The sequence below is a fragment of the Mauremys mutica genome, chromosome 2 (genome assembly GCF_020497125.1).
Source record: "Mauremys mutica isolate MM-2020 ecotype Southern chromosome 2, ASM2049712v1, whole genome shotgun sequence".
NCBI lineage: Eukaryota > Metazoa > Chordata > Testudines > Geoemydidae > Mauremys > Mauremys mutica.
The window spans coordinates 162,473,834-162,490,511 of record NC_059073.1 but is presented as its reverse complement, the minus strand read 5'-3'; the positions used below and the strand labels follow the sequence as shown (position 1 = coordinate 162,490,511).

The 16,678-nt window shown below is 38.0% G+C and overlaps 1 protein-coding gene across 4 annotated transcripts in view; it reads right to left on the bottom strand.

Moving 5' to 3' along the window:
- Positions 1–16,678, bottom strand: part of CTNND2 (catenin delta 2) — a 1,196,137-nt gene that overhangs the window by 29,585 nt on the left and 1,149,874 nt on the right. For all 4 annotated transcript variants that reach the window (XM_045005428.1, XM_045005429.1, XM_045005430.1 and 1 more), the window contains one exon: positions 1,133–1,259. In XM_045005428.1, coding sequence (XP_044861363.1) covers positions 1,133–1,259 — 127 coding nt within the window. The remainder of the gene's footprint in view (positions 1–1,132; positions 1,260–16,678) is intronic.

Sequence of the window (16,678 nt, the reverse complement as noted above, 5' to 3'; positions counted from 1 at the left end):
TCACACAATGCACAATCAACCTGTGGAACTCATTGCCAGGGGATGTTGTGAAGGCCAAAAGTATAACTGAGTTCAGAAAGGAATTAGATAAATTGATGGAGGTTAGGTTCATCAGGGGCTATATGCAACCCCACACTCTGGGTATTCCTAAACCTCAGACTGCCAGAAGCTGGGACTGCACGACAGTCCTACTTGATAAACTGCCCTGTTCTGTTCATTCCCTATGAAGCATCTGACACCAGTCACTTTCAGAAAAACAGGTTACTGGGCTAGATGGACCATTGTTCTGACCCAGTATGGCCGTTCTTATGTTCTTAATGACAGAGACTTAACAGAGCAAGCAGTCAAATGCAAAGTGAGAGGCTGATAGGATTTTATTGTGTTTATTTTAAAAGACTTTATTTTTATGGAGGATTACTTTCATTTAAAGTAATGACATATTTTAACTTGGAATAAGTGGAGGAAAAAGAGACCTGAATTCTATATGTGAAAACTGAATCAATTCCTCTGTGTAAGACAGAAATAATTCTACAGTGGATGAAATAGCATTTAATGGAAGTTTATATGTTCACCACATTGATATTAGATGTAGCATTGCAGTCAATCCTTCTGCAAATATATCCATAACGAGATGCTCAGTTGGTGAACGTTGGTGTAGATCCATTGACTGGAGTGGAGTTATGATGATTTACACTAGCTGAAGTTCTGTCTAACAGTATAAAACATATATAACAAATGAATTTGTGGTTTCTATGACTAGTAAAGCAAATTACTTGGAGGCATCTGAGATGGGGATCTTCCCAATGCTAACAGTAGGCCCAATGGCCTGGGAAATTTTCACTTTCCCAATCAGATAATCTTAACTGGCAGTGGACAAGGAAAATAGTGAATGGACATTCGCAGTAAAAGATTACCCTGAATAGAAGGTCTGCTTTAAATTTCTACAAGGCATTGACACAAATAAAAAATATTCCTGTATACAAAGATACACTGATAAGAATGAAAAAATTTCCCACAAGCTCCCATCATGGCTAATAATGCATCTAGATGCCACTGACGGTGCTTAAAAATGGAAAGATGACATTACTAGATTACTTCTCTGTTTACTTCAGCCCTGGAAGCATAGTCTTACCTGAGCGATTATTAGGAGACATGCGCACTGGTGAGATGGAGGGCGTGCGTGATGAAGAGTATGGTCTTTGCCGATCCCGCTCTATTGTTGAAGATGAGGCTACAAAGTGATACTGTGACCATCCATCCTGCATGAGGACAACATCAAACATTGGGACAGGTTTCAGTGAAAAAGATGCATATATACAATACTCCATTAAATGTAAATAATATTTGTATTTAATCAGTGTTTTCACTAATTATTATGAATACTCAGTTACAGTAATTACATATTAGCTCACAACGGCTACTCTGTTCTCCAATGCTAGGCTGCTTTACTCTGCCTAATTACAGCATGCCAAGTATGCTCAGTGCTGCAAAATATAAGATGGTGCTCAGGGTCCGTCCACACAACAGGGTAATGTCCTCTATGGGAGCACGGGGAGGTGTGATTTCTAAAGTGCACTGATGTGTTGCACATTAATTGGTCTGTGGAAACCCTGTTGGTGCACTCTGAAAGTTCCCTGATATAATGCTGTTAAATCACACTAGGGAATTATTAGTGTGCACCAACACTAGGGTCCACGTGGACCAATTAATGCAAAACATGTTAGTGGATTTTATAATGCCACCCTCCATAGTGCACATTTTCCCACTGTATAAACAACCCCCCAGACACTACAATGTATCCCCCAAAACACCTACAACAGACACAAAGACACAATCCCTTTTAGGGCTGTGCAAAATTATGTAGAATTTGAATACAATTTTAGGTGTTTTCGTTCTGCCCTTTTTCACACCACTACTTTTCCTGGAATGTCATACAAATGATAAGCCAGCTGTGAAAATATGCAAAAGCATGACATTTTGTCTGTTTTTACAGTGTAAACATTTTTTCCTCGAAAACAGTTCTATTCCAAAGAACATTTTAATTTTGCAAGAAAATGTTAAATGGCTAGATGAGCATTCAAGCCTTTTGAATTTTGTATAAATATTTCACACACCCTCTAGTCTAGTTAATACACTGAGACTGCTCAGCTGTTTGTTCATAACTGGGAAACAAGAGTAGGTTCTTTATAATGTTTTATTATAATATAATGTCCATTTTCCCCAGCACTGTTTTCTCTAGGGTGCACAGAAAAAGTTGCCCTCTGTATTTGAAATTGAAATGTGTAATGATATGAACATTTCTAAGTTAGCTGCTGTTCAAGTTCATATTACTGAAAATGACTTTATTTGTTAAGGAGTCAACCACTGGGGAGCCTACAACTGCTTTATGGTCTAACATAACATAACATAAATACTAAACAGTAACATTTTTCTTAATTAATTAAACTAGCATGAAAGCATAATGAGAGCTAAAATGGCTATTCGTAGCACTGATATTGGACTCCATTATATTATTTCAGATGCCACAAAATATTTACTGGTGAAATATCTTTTATCATCTGTAAATCTTGTGCCAAATCTGTAATGTAAGTTTACCAAGTTGGGCACAAAATCCACTTGCCACTCCTACGATAACACTTTACTTAGCCCTTGAAAAAAATGCTTTCCAGGGACCTGATCCAACTCCCATTGACCTCAATGAATATTGGGTCAAGTCCCAAGTGAGGAGGCAAAAAGAATTTTGCAAGGCTCATATAAGTGTGATTAAAAATATATATTATAAAACATTGTTAAAACTGGCTCCAATTTCCCTCTTAATTTGGCTATTTTGCTATATGAAAAGTAATTGACACCACCTGTACTTTCAGAACACTCTGCTGAGGAAAAGTGGTGCTGTTTTTCTTTTTTAAACAGCAAAAGCAAAGAAGATGCTTGCTTATTAGATTTCTAGCTATACATAATATTGATAACTTGAAATAGACACACTCAAGTTACAGTTAAAAGCACTGAATGCACATCTCCTCCCTCTATGTTGTTTGCACAGTGCATTGGTAAGTGGCTGTGTGTCAACTGTGAAATTACAACACGTTTAAAAGGAAAATTAAAAGAGTGAAATTTGGGTCATAGCTTTTGAAGATGGGTCCATTATTTTCATTGGAGTGGCTAGCTATAGAGCATTTGTCCATATAGAAAAGTGATGTTTGTGCCTCTTCACAGGATCTCTATGTCCCCAGGCAGTGAAGGGCCATATAGAAAATGTAGGGAGAAAAACAGAGACCCAATAAAGAATAGTAAGAATTACTAGAAAATGTCAGTTAATCCTTATTACCAATGATAAGAAAGAATTTTCTAAATCCAATCAATCATCTCCAGCAAGCAGATGACTTAGAAGTGTTTATAAATCCATTGTATGCCCACATCTTGAATATTGCGTGCAGATGTGGTTGCCCCATCTCAAAACAGATATATTGGAATTAGAAAAGGTTCAGAAAATGGCAACAAAAATGAGTAGGGTATGGAACGGCCGCCATATGAGGAGAGATTAACAAGACTGCAACTTTTGAGCTTGGAAAAGAGACGACTAAGGGGGGATACAATAGAGGTCTATAAAATCATGACTGGTATGGAGAAAGTAAATAAGGCAGTGTTATTTACTCCTTCTCATAACACAAGAACTAGGGGTCAACAAATGAAATTAATAGCCAGCAGGTTTAAAACAAACAGAAGGAAGTATTTTTTTCACACAACGCACAGTCAACCTGTGGAACTCCTTGCCAGAGGATGTTGTGAAGGCCAAGACTATAACAGGGTTAAAAAAAGAACTAGATAAGTTCATGGAGGATAAGCTCATTAATGGCTATTAGCCAGGATGGACAGAAGCTGGGAATGGGTGACGGGATGGATCACTTGATTATTACCTGTTCTGTTCATGCCCTCTGGGGCACCTGGCATTGGCCATTGTCAGAAGACAAGATATTGGGCTAGATGGACCTTTGGTCTGACCCATATGGCTGTTCTTATGTTCTTGTAAGATGTGCCCTTCAAGCTCTAGACCCAATGATGATGTTAAAACCTGATATTATTTTCAAGTGCACAACTACTGTTTTTTCTTTATGTTAAACCAATTTGGAAATGATCAGAGACTGCTTAAAGCACATGGAGACATAAAACAAGAGCTAAGAGTTAAAAGTCTTTGAAATGTCATAATGAATAGTTTAATTCCATTTATCTTACCTATTTATTCCCACCCACAGTTCAAGATCTTACACAATAGTCTCAGAAAACTTTATAAATAAAATTTTACCAGGTACACATCTTAGTTAATATTAACGTACATAATAACTTATCTTTTATGAGAATCACACACTTATTACTTTGAAATCTTTGATCCCAGTGAGAAGCACTGATCCCCTCTTCCCTCTTTCCATTCTCTTGAGATTAGCAGTTCTCATGGGAATGGCGGCAGGCTTTTCACATTTCTAATTATTTTATTTTAAAGTGACAGATCTGCTAGTCCAGGGTTTCTCAAATAGGGGTCGCCGCTTGTATAGGCAAAGCCTCTGGCGGGCTGGGCCAGTGTGTTTATCTGCCCCATCTGCAGGTCCGGCTGATCACAGCTCCCACTGGCTGCGGATCGCTGCTCCGGGACAATGGGAGCTGCTGGAAGCGGCGCGGGCCGAGAGACTTACTGGCCGCCACTTCCAGCAGCTCCCATTGGCCTGCAGCGGTGAACTCTGGCCAGTGGGAGCCGCGATCAGCTGGACCTGCGGACAGGGCAGGTAAACACACTGGCCCGGCGTACCAGGGGCTTTCCCTACACAAGCCGGGACCGCTGTTTGAGCAACCCTGGGCTAGCCCAAGTGGAGGAGACGTGAGGGCAGAAGGGGGGAGCAGGCCACCCTCTGGGGAGATCTGATGTCAAAGGAGTGAAATGACCATCCAGCACTCTCCACCTGTACAACGAGGTGACATTGATGCTACAGTTGACTTGCAGGTCCATGGACCACTGCATGAAGAGCAAAGAGGCATATCAAAGGGATGAAGCAAGCTTTCAAGATTTTCAGCTCTCCCCACAGTTAGAGTGAGCACACAAATTGCGGTGCATACAGCCCTTGTTGGGACCTCCTTATCGCCATCTCTATGAGGGATATGGTGGAAGGATCCTTAACCAAACTATGCAGAGCTTCAAAAAAGTGGGTGCTTCATAAAACAAGTTTTATTATAAGGAGTGTTTTTTTCCCAGGTTTTACTATGATGGGTGTTTTTGTTAGTTTTTTAAATCCCTGTCCACACTGCACATTGAAAGTGTGCCAAAGCCATGCTGGCTACAAGTCTGCTGGAAAATGACTAGTAAGTACAGTTCTAATCCTTGTGGAGACGAACTTTCAAATAGCAATAGCAGGAGGGTGTTTTTGGTTTTTGTTTTTTTTTTTAGCACAGGGAAATTCTACACAACCACTGCTTTTAACCTCCTCCTTTCTCTCTCACACACACATTCACACACATAGACAGAGAAGAGTGTTATTCTCACTATAAAATGGAGACAATGAATCTTAAAAAATGAAGGTACTAATTGTTCTTCAAACCTTTTCAAAAATCCATTTAATCCCATTTAAAAATCAATTAACAATACTATAGGCTTTAGGATCTTAAATGTTCTGTGCCAGCTGAAAATGGCACGTTTTGTTTCATGTTCATCCTGTATCATGACATCTCTCTGAAGTATCTACAACTGGGGTTGAAGTTGCTCTCAGCTGAGCAGGGAAAAATGGCAGCTTTCTGCTTGCTTACTGCATCGCATACCTGAATCCTTCTAGCATTCTACTGGAAAGTGAATGTTACCCCTCCTTCCTGTACAGTACCACAAACTCGCCATAGCAGTGACGTCTGGAGCCAGTTGGGTGAAGTTCCTTTGGCACTTCAGAGAACACTAAAAGTTTCTTCAGGCATTACGGTGGTTCTCAGCAGTGAAGGGGTTACATCTAGTTGTAGCTGGACTGCCAGTAGATATGAAGCTTGGTTGTACAGGACTTATTCCCCTCTATCCCCCATTGTTTTTCTTTCTGCTGAGAGCAGCTCCACCTATAGGTGCTTCAGAGACTAGAATCTGAGACTCAAAGTGCAATTTCAGTTGACAGTGGAACTTTTAGAATCTCCAGGATTGCAAGGCCCCAAATGCTTTTAATTCCTCTTTGATTTAATATAAATGCACAAATAGACAGAAGGGAAAAATCTTAGAGCTCTGGGAGACAGATGTGATTGATGGGGGAAGACTGGACTTGGGGCTAATGCAAATAAATGGGAGTCAAGAGATTCCATTCTAGGCTCTGCCATGGACTCTGTCCCTTACGCTCTGTGTGCCTCTCAATTAAAGACACTGGGCTCAATTCTCCTCTCACTTAAACTGGTTTTACTCAGTGCAAATCCATTGCTCAATGGAGCTACTTCTGATTTACACTGAGGTAAGTGAGAACAGAATGAGGAACTATAATACCTTCTGTCACACAGGGTGTTGTGAGTTATAATTCATGCATGTTTGTAGAGCACATTAAAATCTTCAGCTATAAAGGCACTAAAAGTAAATGCAAAGAATTAACAGAGTATGGGCTAGATACTCATCCAGTGTAAACTGGCACAACTCTATTGAATGATTTCAGTGGAGCTATGAAGATTTACACCAAATGAGGGTCTGTCCCTATAGTCTGTCCTATGTGACTGTTGTCCAATATCTACACACGTTAGAGCCTTTGTTAACAAAATTGGTCCATTTTTTAGTCCATCTGAAAATGAAAATAAAAGTTTTACCATTTCAATATCAGAGCAAAAAGATAATAAGGAGCCTCTTATATCAGCCCCCCTCTCCTCTCCCCCAGCTCCTTTATTCAAAATCAATCTACCATCACACTTCGTTTTACTGGAGCGCTTCAATTTTTGGTACAGTGAAACAAAGTTATCCCAAACATTAATATAATTATAAATATTATTATGAGCTCAGATTGCTTTTGATTAGCCAGATTACAGTAGATACCACTGTCACTGGATGATAATGTTCAAATAGTGCTTTCTGACGGATTTTTTGCATGTGTCTGACAGGCCGCCATAATACCCCAAAAGCTGAATACTTTTAATAAAATCTATCCGTAGCGCTCATCTGCTCCAACAAGAGAAATTTCTTTCCATTTTTAAGGTAAACAGTTTCTAACAAATTCATTAAAACTATTCCCATCAACAATTCTAGAAGCTATTAATGTTAAATATTTCAACTAATTTTTAAGAGCCAAAAGGGAGTGTGTTGAATTTAATGCAGAAATAAATACCACCTGACGTGCTGCTTGCTTTCATTAGTTTGTTTCAGCTCCAGTGCCTATAATGACATTTAATTAAATTGATTTGGATACTTAAAGGTACAGTATATAAGGGTCTCCTAAAGAGAATAAGTGCTATCTTCAAAAGCAAAGTCTGTGTGCAAGTGTTTTTCAGAAACCAATCTGCCATCAGCCTGATGTACCAAAGGAAAAATAGGACAAAAAGATTTGATAAACTGGAAAGAAAATCAGTGTAATTCTGTTATAGAGGGGATGCCATTGTTAACTGCCAACAGTTAGTTAACAGGTAGCAACTGTGCACCTAAAGAAATCACAAATAACCAAAGTAGGGTAATGTCATATCAGCCCTCAGCAGCTGTTCAGAGGTTCCACATTTTGCACTATATTCTGATTATGCCTATAATGACAATCTATTTTTCCTAAGTAATATGAAGGCCCCAGGAGAAGGCATGTATTTATTGCAACTAGATCAACACTGGCATATATCCAGTTATGTGTTGTCAGGAATCCGGCAGCGAGTAACTTTTAAGTGGAGAGCTACGCATAACAGTTGTGGAGAAAAACAGAACAAGAGTTTAGAACTAATCATTTTTCATAGGCTTCACGCTTGTGCCAGTATGTCATCTCTCTGCTCAGCTCTGAGTCATTACGAGATTCAATCATTCTCCTCTGAGCCGCAGCAGGTGATTATTTTGTCTGGTGTTAGGTGTATTCATGTACTGTACGTAAGATTAAAAGACTATGTCAAATGCCTGTTTCAGCTTCTTTAGTTCTTGTTATCTTTCAAAGATACGTCTTGGTCAGGGAGAGGGTATATAAACCCAGCTACTTCAGCCTGAGCTGGCCCCCTTCCCACACCTGACTCAATCCTGATTTTAGTATGTACTGTACAAACATAGTGAAAGATAGTCCCTGCCTGCCATGAGGAGCTTACAATCTAAATAGACAGGACAAAGGGCAAGATGGAAGAGGGAGAAAATGATTTTCCCAAGGACCAACAGCAGACCAGTCGTGGAGCTGAATAGAACCTGTAGGCCTTGCTGGAGCCCTAGGCATAACTAACAGTATGAACCGAAGGCTGTCAACCAGAGTGGGCCTGGTCTTGGCAAAATAGCAACACACTAGGTATTAGCCAACCAAGTCAGCATATTCCTGACCTGAGGGGATGGTACAGAAGCACCCACAGCTCTCAAGTAACTACATAAACAAATTCCCCAAGAGCGGGTATAAGAACACACTGACCTCTCATAAGATATGGATGGAATGACAGGATAGTGGATGAGGTTGTTTCGTTTGAACTAGCAGGTACAAGATAGAAGGATGGTAACTAACAACATATGGAATGTAAAATGTAATGTGTTTATATCAATGTATAATAGGAGAAGACATAGGAGGGGCAGCTTTGTACTGGCCTAGAGGACAGCATCATGTTATGTTGACCAAACTGGTACCTTGTCGTGGGCACACATGTGTTAGTGTACCTGTAACTCCCATGGGGCAAAAGTACCATGCTTTGTCAACAATAAACCTGACTACGCTTTTCACCACAGAACAGAGCTTGTGGTCTTTCTGTAGAGTAACATCAAGGTCTGCTGAATCAACGCGCTGCGCTCTCTGCTAGTGCAGATACCATCACAGCTCCAAGAGCAGTGGCACTAGCAGCATTAACAACATTGCAGCACTAGCAACACTTAGCAACATTAACAACAGAACCAAGTTCTCCTGACTTTAAGTCCAGTGCCCGACCTACTAGACCACACTGCTGCTATTAGAATCAATTAGCAGCAAAATCCACACAACATGGTTTTAGAACTCAGTTTAGTTTGATTGTACAGAAGTTAAAGATCCTACTCAAGTTTAATCTCAAGTACTGTCTCTTAACCTTCCCTGCTGAGATTTCAATGTCAAATTTCCGTTCACCTCCCAAAGTAAAATATCATTATAACATCTAATAACATCCTCCCAAAAATGACATCACACCACTGGGCAATGCTGACTGGCTTTTGTTTTGAGAATATTCTTATAATACTTCTGTAAAATTTACACATGGAAGCATATCTCTGAGAATCCCATACTATTTCAGCAAACTCTATTCTAAGTGGCTTAATCAAAATCAGAATGTAGTTATTTCAGCTGATCAGAAGGCAGAGATGCTGCTTATTTACTGGCAGAAAACTACCATTTTTGCAAGTTGTGCCGTTTCCTGGCCCTGATTAGTTTAAAGGTTCATACTAATATAATCACTTCTTAGTTATTTCTTAATAGTCTTGCAGTGTAAAAATCCCTGTCCTATGACTAGTTGATAATCATTAGCCAATCAGGTGAGTGATTTGCATAAAAGTGTAGGGTTTTCAATAACTGCAACGAATATGCAGATATTCGACTCTTATTGAGGCCTGTACTCTGATTACTGCCTTCAGAATTACCAAAGTGTTTGTCAGAAAGAAAGACACCAACTCCTGTGGTGTCCCGGTACAGAAGAGAAGAAGTAATGACAACAAACATCATACTATGAAATTACTGAGATAGAAACTATTTACAAAATATATATTTTAAAACTTTCTAACATTCTATTTTCTCCTTCAGGCCCAATACTGTTCTGCCTGGAATCAACAGGAGTTTTGCCATTCAACAAAGCAGGATTGGAACCTTCTTCTCGTTCCTCTTCTGTGCCTACGAGCTAGCATTTTGCTATTGCCATCTTATTAATTATAAATATGACATTTCCTGTAATGATATAATATGGTAAAATGCCAGGGTAAGCACCTATGAAAGAACTACACCCAGCAAGCTGATGTTAGAAATAGAAAGTGATAGGGTATATGATACCGTAACAAACAAGTGCATTATGTTGACTGAGCTTACTTTGGAACTCAGCAGGAAATTGCTCTCAGTTGTTGGTGCTGCATCTTTTTCATGCTGAAGCTTTGTTGTCAGGCTAAGTGGAACATTCCTGACTGGTGTGCACTAGTGTGACATTGTCTAATTTAAAGGATAAAGCTGATGTGAATGAAGTCAAGTCTCATCAGACTGATACAATTCTGGACATCTTTTCCCTTGCAGTTTGTTGTCCTGACACTAATAAGACCCAACAGATATTAGAACTGAATCAGATACTCTACACATATTGGCATATGAAAGCTAAGCATTCAACACGACGGTACGTGGTGAGGAATGTGCACATGCATCTAGCAGAGTTTCTGACTGGGATCTTAGAAATAATATAGTCTAAAATATTTAGCAACAACTACATTTATCATTAGTATCTAATATCTAGAAACATTAAATGCAGTAAGTTCATTCCTTAGTGGTTCTCAACACTGATGGTCCACCTAGCATTTATGGGCAGTACAGTGCTCAGACTGATTCTCCTCCTTGTTTCCAGCTGCCAAACTGATTCACAGAAGCCAAAAAGATATATTGAAATACTTTCCTCTTATGACTTTTCCATGTACACACTTGAGGTAGTGGACACATGGATGTTATATACTAATGAATGGGAGGGGAGATGACAAGAGGCAACTGTCCTATTAAGCTGTGGTTCAGTGGAATTGTGGAAAAGTTTGAGACCCCCACTCTATCTGTTATAAACACAGGTAGCAGTAAACATCGTGCAGAAAAATATCAATTTATCAGAACCTGTCACATATATGTTTACATATATTGCAGAGAATGTGGTTTGCATAAAGATAATGTCCTCAGCAAGATGCAACATGTCAGATGGAAATTGTGATTCCCTGCATTCCGTAGTTAAAGAATGTACCATTTAAAAAATATAAATTTGTGCATATATAAATATTTACTGTAGATAGATAGATAGATTTATACATACAAAAAGCAAAAATGCATAGGCCCTGCTAGTGTACTTGCAGTTATTTTGGACTGAAGGTTTGGGATTTTTGCTTTAATTTAATTAATAATTAATTTAATTAATTTTCTAAATCCAGCCCTTTCCAAAACATCCCTTATTTACAAAAAAAATAAAAATAAAAATATCATTTTCAATAAGCTGGTCATATTAATACAATGAAGTCATTCTTAAACATCTCATATTCAGAAGGAAAAGTCCTAAGGTCCAAGAAGGATGAACATTTATTGATCTGTTTGTATTGTCTCAACAGAAACACAGAAGTAGTAGAGCATCCTTAAGCTCGTTATATTGACCTATTATATGAGATACTCTGAAGAAATGGCTTTGTATTTTCAAATGCTTGCGGTAAAATGAGAGATAATTATAAAAGATACATAGAGGATTTTTATTCCCAGGATTTTGTCGTTTAATATCAAAATGAGAACTCAAGATTTGTTATTGAAAAGAGCAATAGGAAGCATTCAGAAAGATTTGAAATGCTCCCAATTTGGACACTTGTAGTTCATTTTTTGGTTAACTACTTTGGGCCAGATGCTGCATTACGTTATGTCAATATAAATCTAGAGAAACTGACTTCAGAGTACGGAGGGGAATATCTGCAGGTCTGCCAACCCCAATTGTCCAAAAATCATGTCACTCCCTCAAAATAATCAGATTTAAAAATTAATACATGTGGGGTTGTTTCTTTGCCTTTTTGTTTTTGAGACTTTAGGATTCATGTTCTCCAGCTTTTCTTTGCAATCATGAGGGCTGAAAACATACTTTTAAAAAGAATGAAAGCTGAGATTCCCACTTAATATCATTACTCCAGGAACTTGGGTTTCAGAAAAACACTAAATATATGTAAATCTGTTAATTAATTGCAAGAGTTTTTAACGCTATATTTATGAGAGCATGACTGTAGTGGTCAGAACAAAAAGAAGAATGTATTTCCTGTTACTTGCAACAAAAATGTTATGGGCCACACCTGTGACTGCCCCGGTCAGATATGCCAGTGTGGGAGAGTGGCACAAAAACTTTCCCCTGGTTCTCCTTTCACACACCTGTAATTGGGGAGCACAGACACTGCCCCCGGCATGCCTACCCAAAGTGTTGGGATGATGGTGGTGTGCTCTCTTAATCTCCCCCTGTGTACCAATCAGCATAGCTGGCAGCCTTGTGGGGAGTGAGCAGTGCACTCTGTAAATGGGTGGCTGAGCTGTTGCTGTAGTCTGCATTTCTCTAAAGCCCGATAAGGAGTTCTCTCTAAGTCAGTCAGACTCTCTGATCTTGAGGGCTACGTTTTAAAGGTACAATCTAACTCAAGCATGCCTGAAAAGGAATGTATAAACTATGCACAACAATATTTCCATTCTACGCTCTGACTATACACAATTGACTCCATTCTGTGGTTGTTATTCAGCCAAAAATTCCCAACGTGAAGTTAAATAAACAAATAACATTTATAAATGTGCAGTTTCTACACATCACAGAAATGTCAGCCTCTTTAAGAATCTGGTAATGGGAATTTATATTAAGGAAGGAAGGGCGAAAAAGATTCCTAGGTCATACAATCATTTACTATAGCAAAACTGGAACTGAATAAGGATTAATAAGCACTAGGCAGGCTATTTCTCTGATAAAGTGACATCTTCAAAATCAGTAGTTTACTTCTTTCATTTCTGTATAGGATTTAGTGCTCCCAGCCTCTATCTTCAAGACTCTGAAAGCAAGATTCATTAATTCTCAGAATGTCAACATCCCATACCTAAAGAATTATTAATGCATTTTCCGTGTCTCGCTTTTGAAATTATTATTGCAGAGCCTCAGATTCTAAGCCCTGTTGAGATAGTTGGCCACGTTTTTTTCTTTCACTGTATCTCAAATGATTTTGTCCAGTTCTCTTTCTTTCAAACACTCTTTTACTAGTGTCATCAGCCATATGAAACAGAAGTAACCACTGTGGGCATTATTTTAAATCTGAGCTCCTGAGGTTAGTTGTGAAGGATACACAATCAGTCTCTGATGTATCAATAACTTTGAAAATCCATCTAAGTGAAAAACTGCTAGATAACTGTGCTCAACTGCCTTATATGCTGTGGCAGAGGAAGGTTTCAGGAAATCAGTCAGGCATCACTTTACCTATCCATAATTAATTATTGATTTCCTATTGTGTGAGTATGATGATGACAAGACCTAATCTAATGAATAAAACAGCTGTAAGAAAAGGTAACAAGGTGTGAGGCAAAGCATGAAGAACAAGACGTCAGACATAATAGGGTTCATTATTCATTTTGCTGATGTTATATGCAGCTAAATAATTAGCCTTTCAAAACACTGCAATAAAATAATAAATGCATTTTTCAAAGTACTGTAGTACCGTTTCATATACCTCTCAGAAAGGAACAATGGCTATAGTCTACTGTTCTAAAAGGCATGGCAGCATTTGGCACTTGGGCTAGCATCTTTGCCTTCCATGTTTTTTGCTGCATAAGATGTGTTAGCTAGAATTTAAATATTTAATGAGCAGAGATTATTTTGACTAATATCTAATGCAGACAACAGGCACTTATTTTATGTTTAGTGACATTTTTCTTCCAAATGCAAAACTTAGACATCTTTTAACATGGATATGCAATAAAGTGGGAAATTTAATCCCTAACTTGTGGCTACAGAAGTCAGGTGTGGGACATGTGTTGTTCTATTCCAAACTCCAGGTCAGTAGATAAACTCAACCCTAAAGTACTTGCACAGACCAGAACCTATAGAACACCTCTCTCATTTTACCTGCAACACCAACAAGTAAACCAACATGCTATTCTACTCCACCTCTGGACATAAAATGTGATAACATCAACAACATGACAAATCTTGTTTAATTGAGGAGCTGAAAAAAACAAACTGACCCCAATCTTCTGTCATCACCTATTCCCCAATGGCGAGGAACACATTAGGAATGGTTACAGTGACTGTGATCAAAAACCATTTGGGTTTTGTGCTGCTTGGAGAATACTGTTTCAGTTGAAAAATATGATGATATGTTAATTTATATGTAGAGGCACCATAGAATCCTGTGATCCAAACAAGCCTTCTTAAAAATTAGTGCATATGCTCATGCTACAGTAGGTTTCGGTTCCAATAAAATTTTGCAAGAATACAGACTCTTTCTGTTTAGAAAACTGAAGGACTGTTATTAAATGATGTGCCCATAAACACACACATATTTGAACACATAATTTAAGCACACACCTGGACATTATTAGAGATCACCCTAAATGAAGAGCAATATGTAGTCTGTTAATAAAATATTTTTGGGAGTTTTCAAGTCATCCAACAAAAGGTCCACCCTGTTAACTCAAGCTTATAAAATCGTCAGAACTTGTACCTCCAACAACTACTTTCTTTAAAAATACCTGGAGTATCAATAAAAGGACTGAAATTTACTTAGAATGTAGAGACTTGGCTATGATATTTTTAGCAAGAAAAGGTAGAAATATCCAAACCAAGCAAAAGCTGAATGTTTTCACTCACATTTCACATATTCAGGTGCACTGGGAAAATCCATTCCTCTGAATGTGAACCACATCATCTGATAAATGAACTAAGAAAAACAGAACTGAGTGCTGCTGCTAGTTCTCTTTCCCAGTGTCCTCCAATGACAGACATCTTTAAACTACATCTGTATTCTGGTACCAGTCCCTAAATCTCTATTTCAATATGGTGAACAAGGTAACTAATAAAATGTACTTCCACAGCAATTTCTGCATCAGCAATTATTAGATCATGTTGGACACGAAAGAGTTGAAACTAGGTTATCAACATACAAGCTTAACATTTAGTCAATCAGACTGCTTGGGTTGAATTTACATTTTCTAGTCACATGAAACAAGCATTTTTTATTTCCCTAAAGGGCAGAGATGAACTAGATCTTACTGCAGCAACATACAGAAACCTCAACAAAGAAAGCCCAAAATAAAACATCGCAACAGTACAGCAATACTTCTTCATTTTCTTCTAGGAAGAGAACAAGGTTTTAGTGCCAAAATGATAGCTATAATTTGATATATCCTTCTTCTCTGTGTCATTTCAATATTACATCACACAAAAAGTCCTGTCGACTTCATTTAATTTCAAAGCTAGCAGTGGGGACCACAGCAAACAGTTAAAGATTACTGTAAAGTCATGAGTTTCTAAATAATTCAACTTCCTTATTGGGATACCCAAGAATCTCCTTGTCATAGATGTGCTTTCCCCTTTGCCTACATTATAAGATGCAAGCATCAAGGCTACACTGTAATAAAGAATGAGCCCTAGTTCTGTACTTTAAAGATTGTATATATTTAACAAATTATTACTATTAGAGATATGTGAACTGATCTGAATAAAATAGCAACCAACACAAAGAACTGCCCACACTTAAATAAAATTTAACCATTTTCCATCTTGAAATTAGTCAAATTAACAGTGTTTAGAAGGTATTTTACATTCAATGATAGCACTTCCTGGGTTTGGTTATTTTAATCTTTATTGTAAAATAGTGATGTGCCTATCTTTACATCAGCACCTTAGCACAGGTAAACAGACTTTTGGATGCTTCATCTGGATTTTTCTGAAGTTTGTTTGTTTGTGATTTATTTTTGTTGGAGACACTTTCAGAACTCAGATTACATTTAAAAGGAGTAAAAAAATTAAGAAGACCAAAAAGACATCTGTATTTAATTTTTGAAGTTGCACACACTGCGTTCAAGGATTAAAACTTTATCTTACTCCCAGGAACTGAATATCTGAATAAAAAAGTACTGCAGTCATGACTTTATATATACACAAAAGCCCTTCAGATTCTAGACACCTGTCCGCATCTTTAGTCTTGAGCGAGCTTCGGGACTTATAGTTAAATAACTCAGTTCAGAAGGAAGGCTGTCAGTCAAAGATACTACTAGGGGGGTGAGATAGTTGAAATTTTACTTGTCGATCTTCACAGAGAGTGGAAAAGAGCCTACTGTGTGCAAAGATAAAGCATTTAATGGACAATTTTTACAAAATTATGAACTAAAAGTTAGACTCCTACTTCTATATTTAGCAACTAAAGAAAAGACCTGGATTTCACTAGTGAGCCCCCTTCATTTGGCATAAATGACAACTGGAGCTTGCTTCTACAGTTACTGTTTTATCATATAACTATGATGACAACAATACACACATTAATATTTCTGCTAGACAACAGTACAGAGAATTTAATGGAAAAGTAAACTCCTGAAATGTGGTTTGTTGTTGACTCCACTGTTATCTCATGAGTTTAGCAGTTTTTGGATGGGAACTACTTCACCTTCTACAAATTCTTTACTCTGTGTCTCTTATAAATAATATAAAGATTCTTCTGCTAAACCAGCAGGCTGGTTACAATACCAAATATTAAAGGAATGTACTAGTACCACTAAGCCCCTGGTGCTAAAAGAAATGGTAATAGCTACAGTTCTGGATGCTTACTGAAACTCAAGCTCAG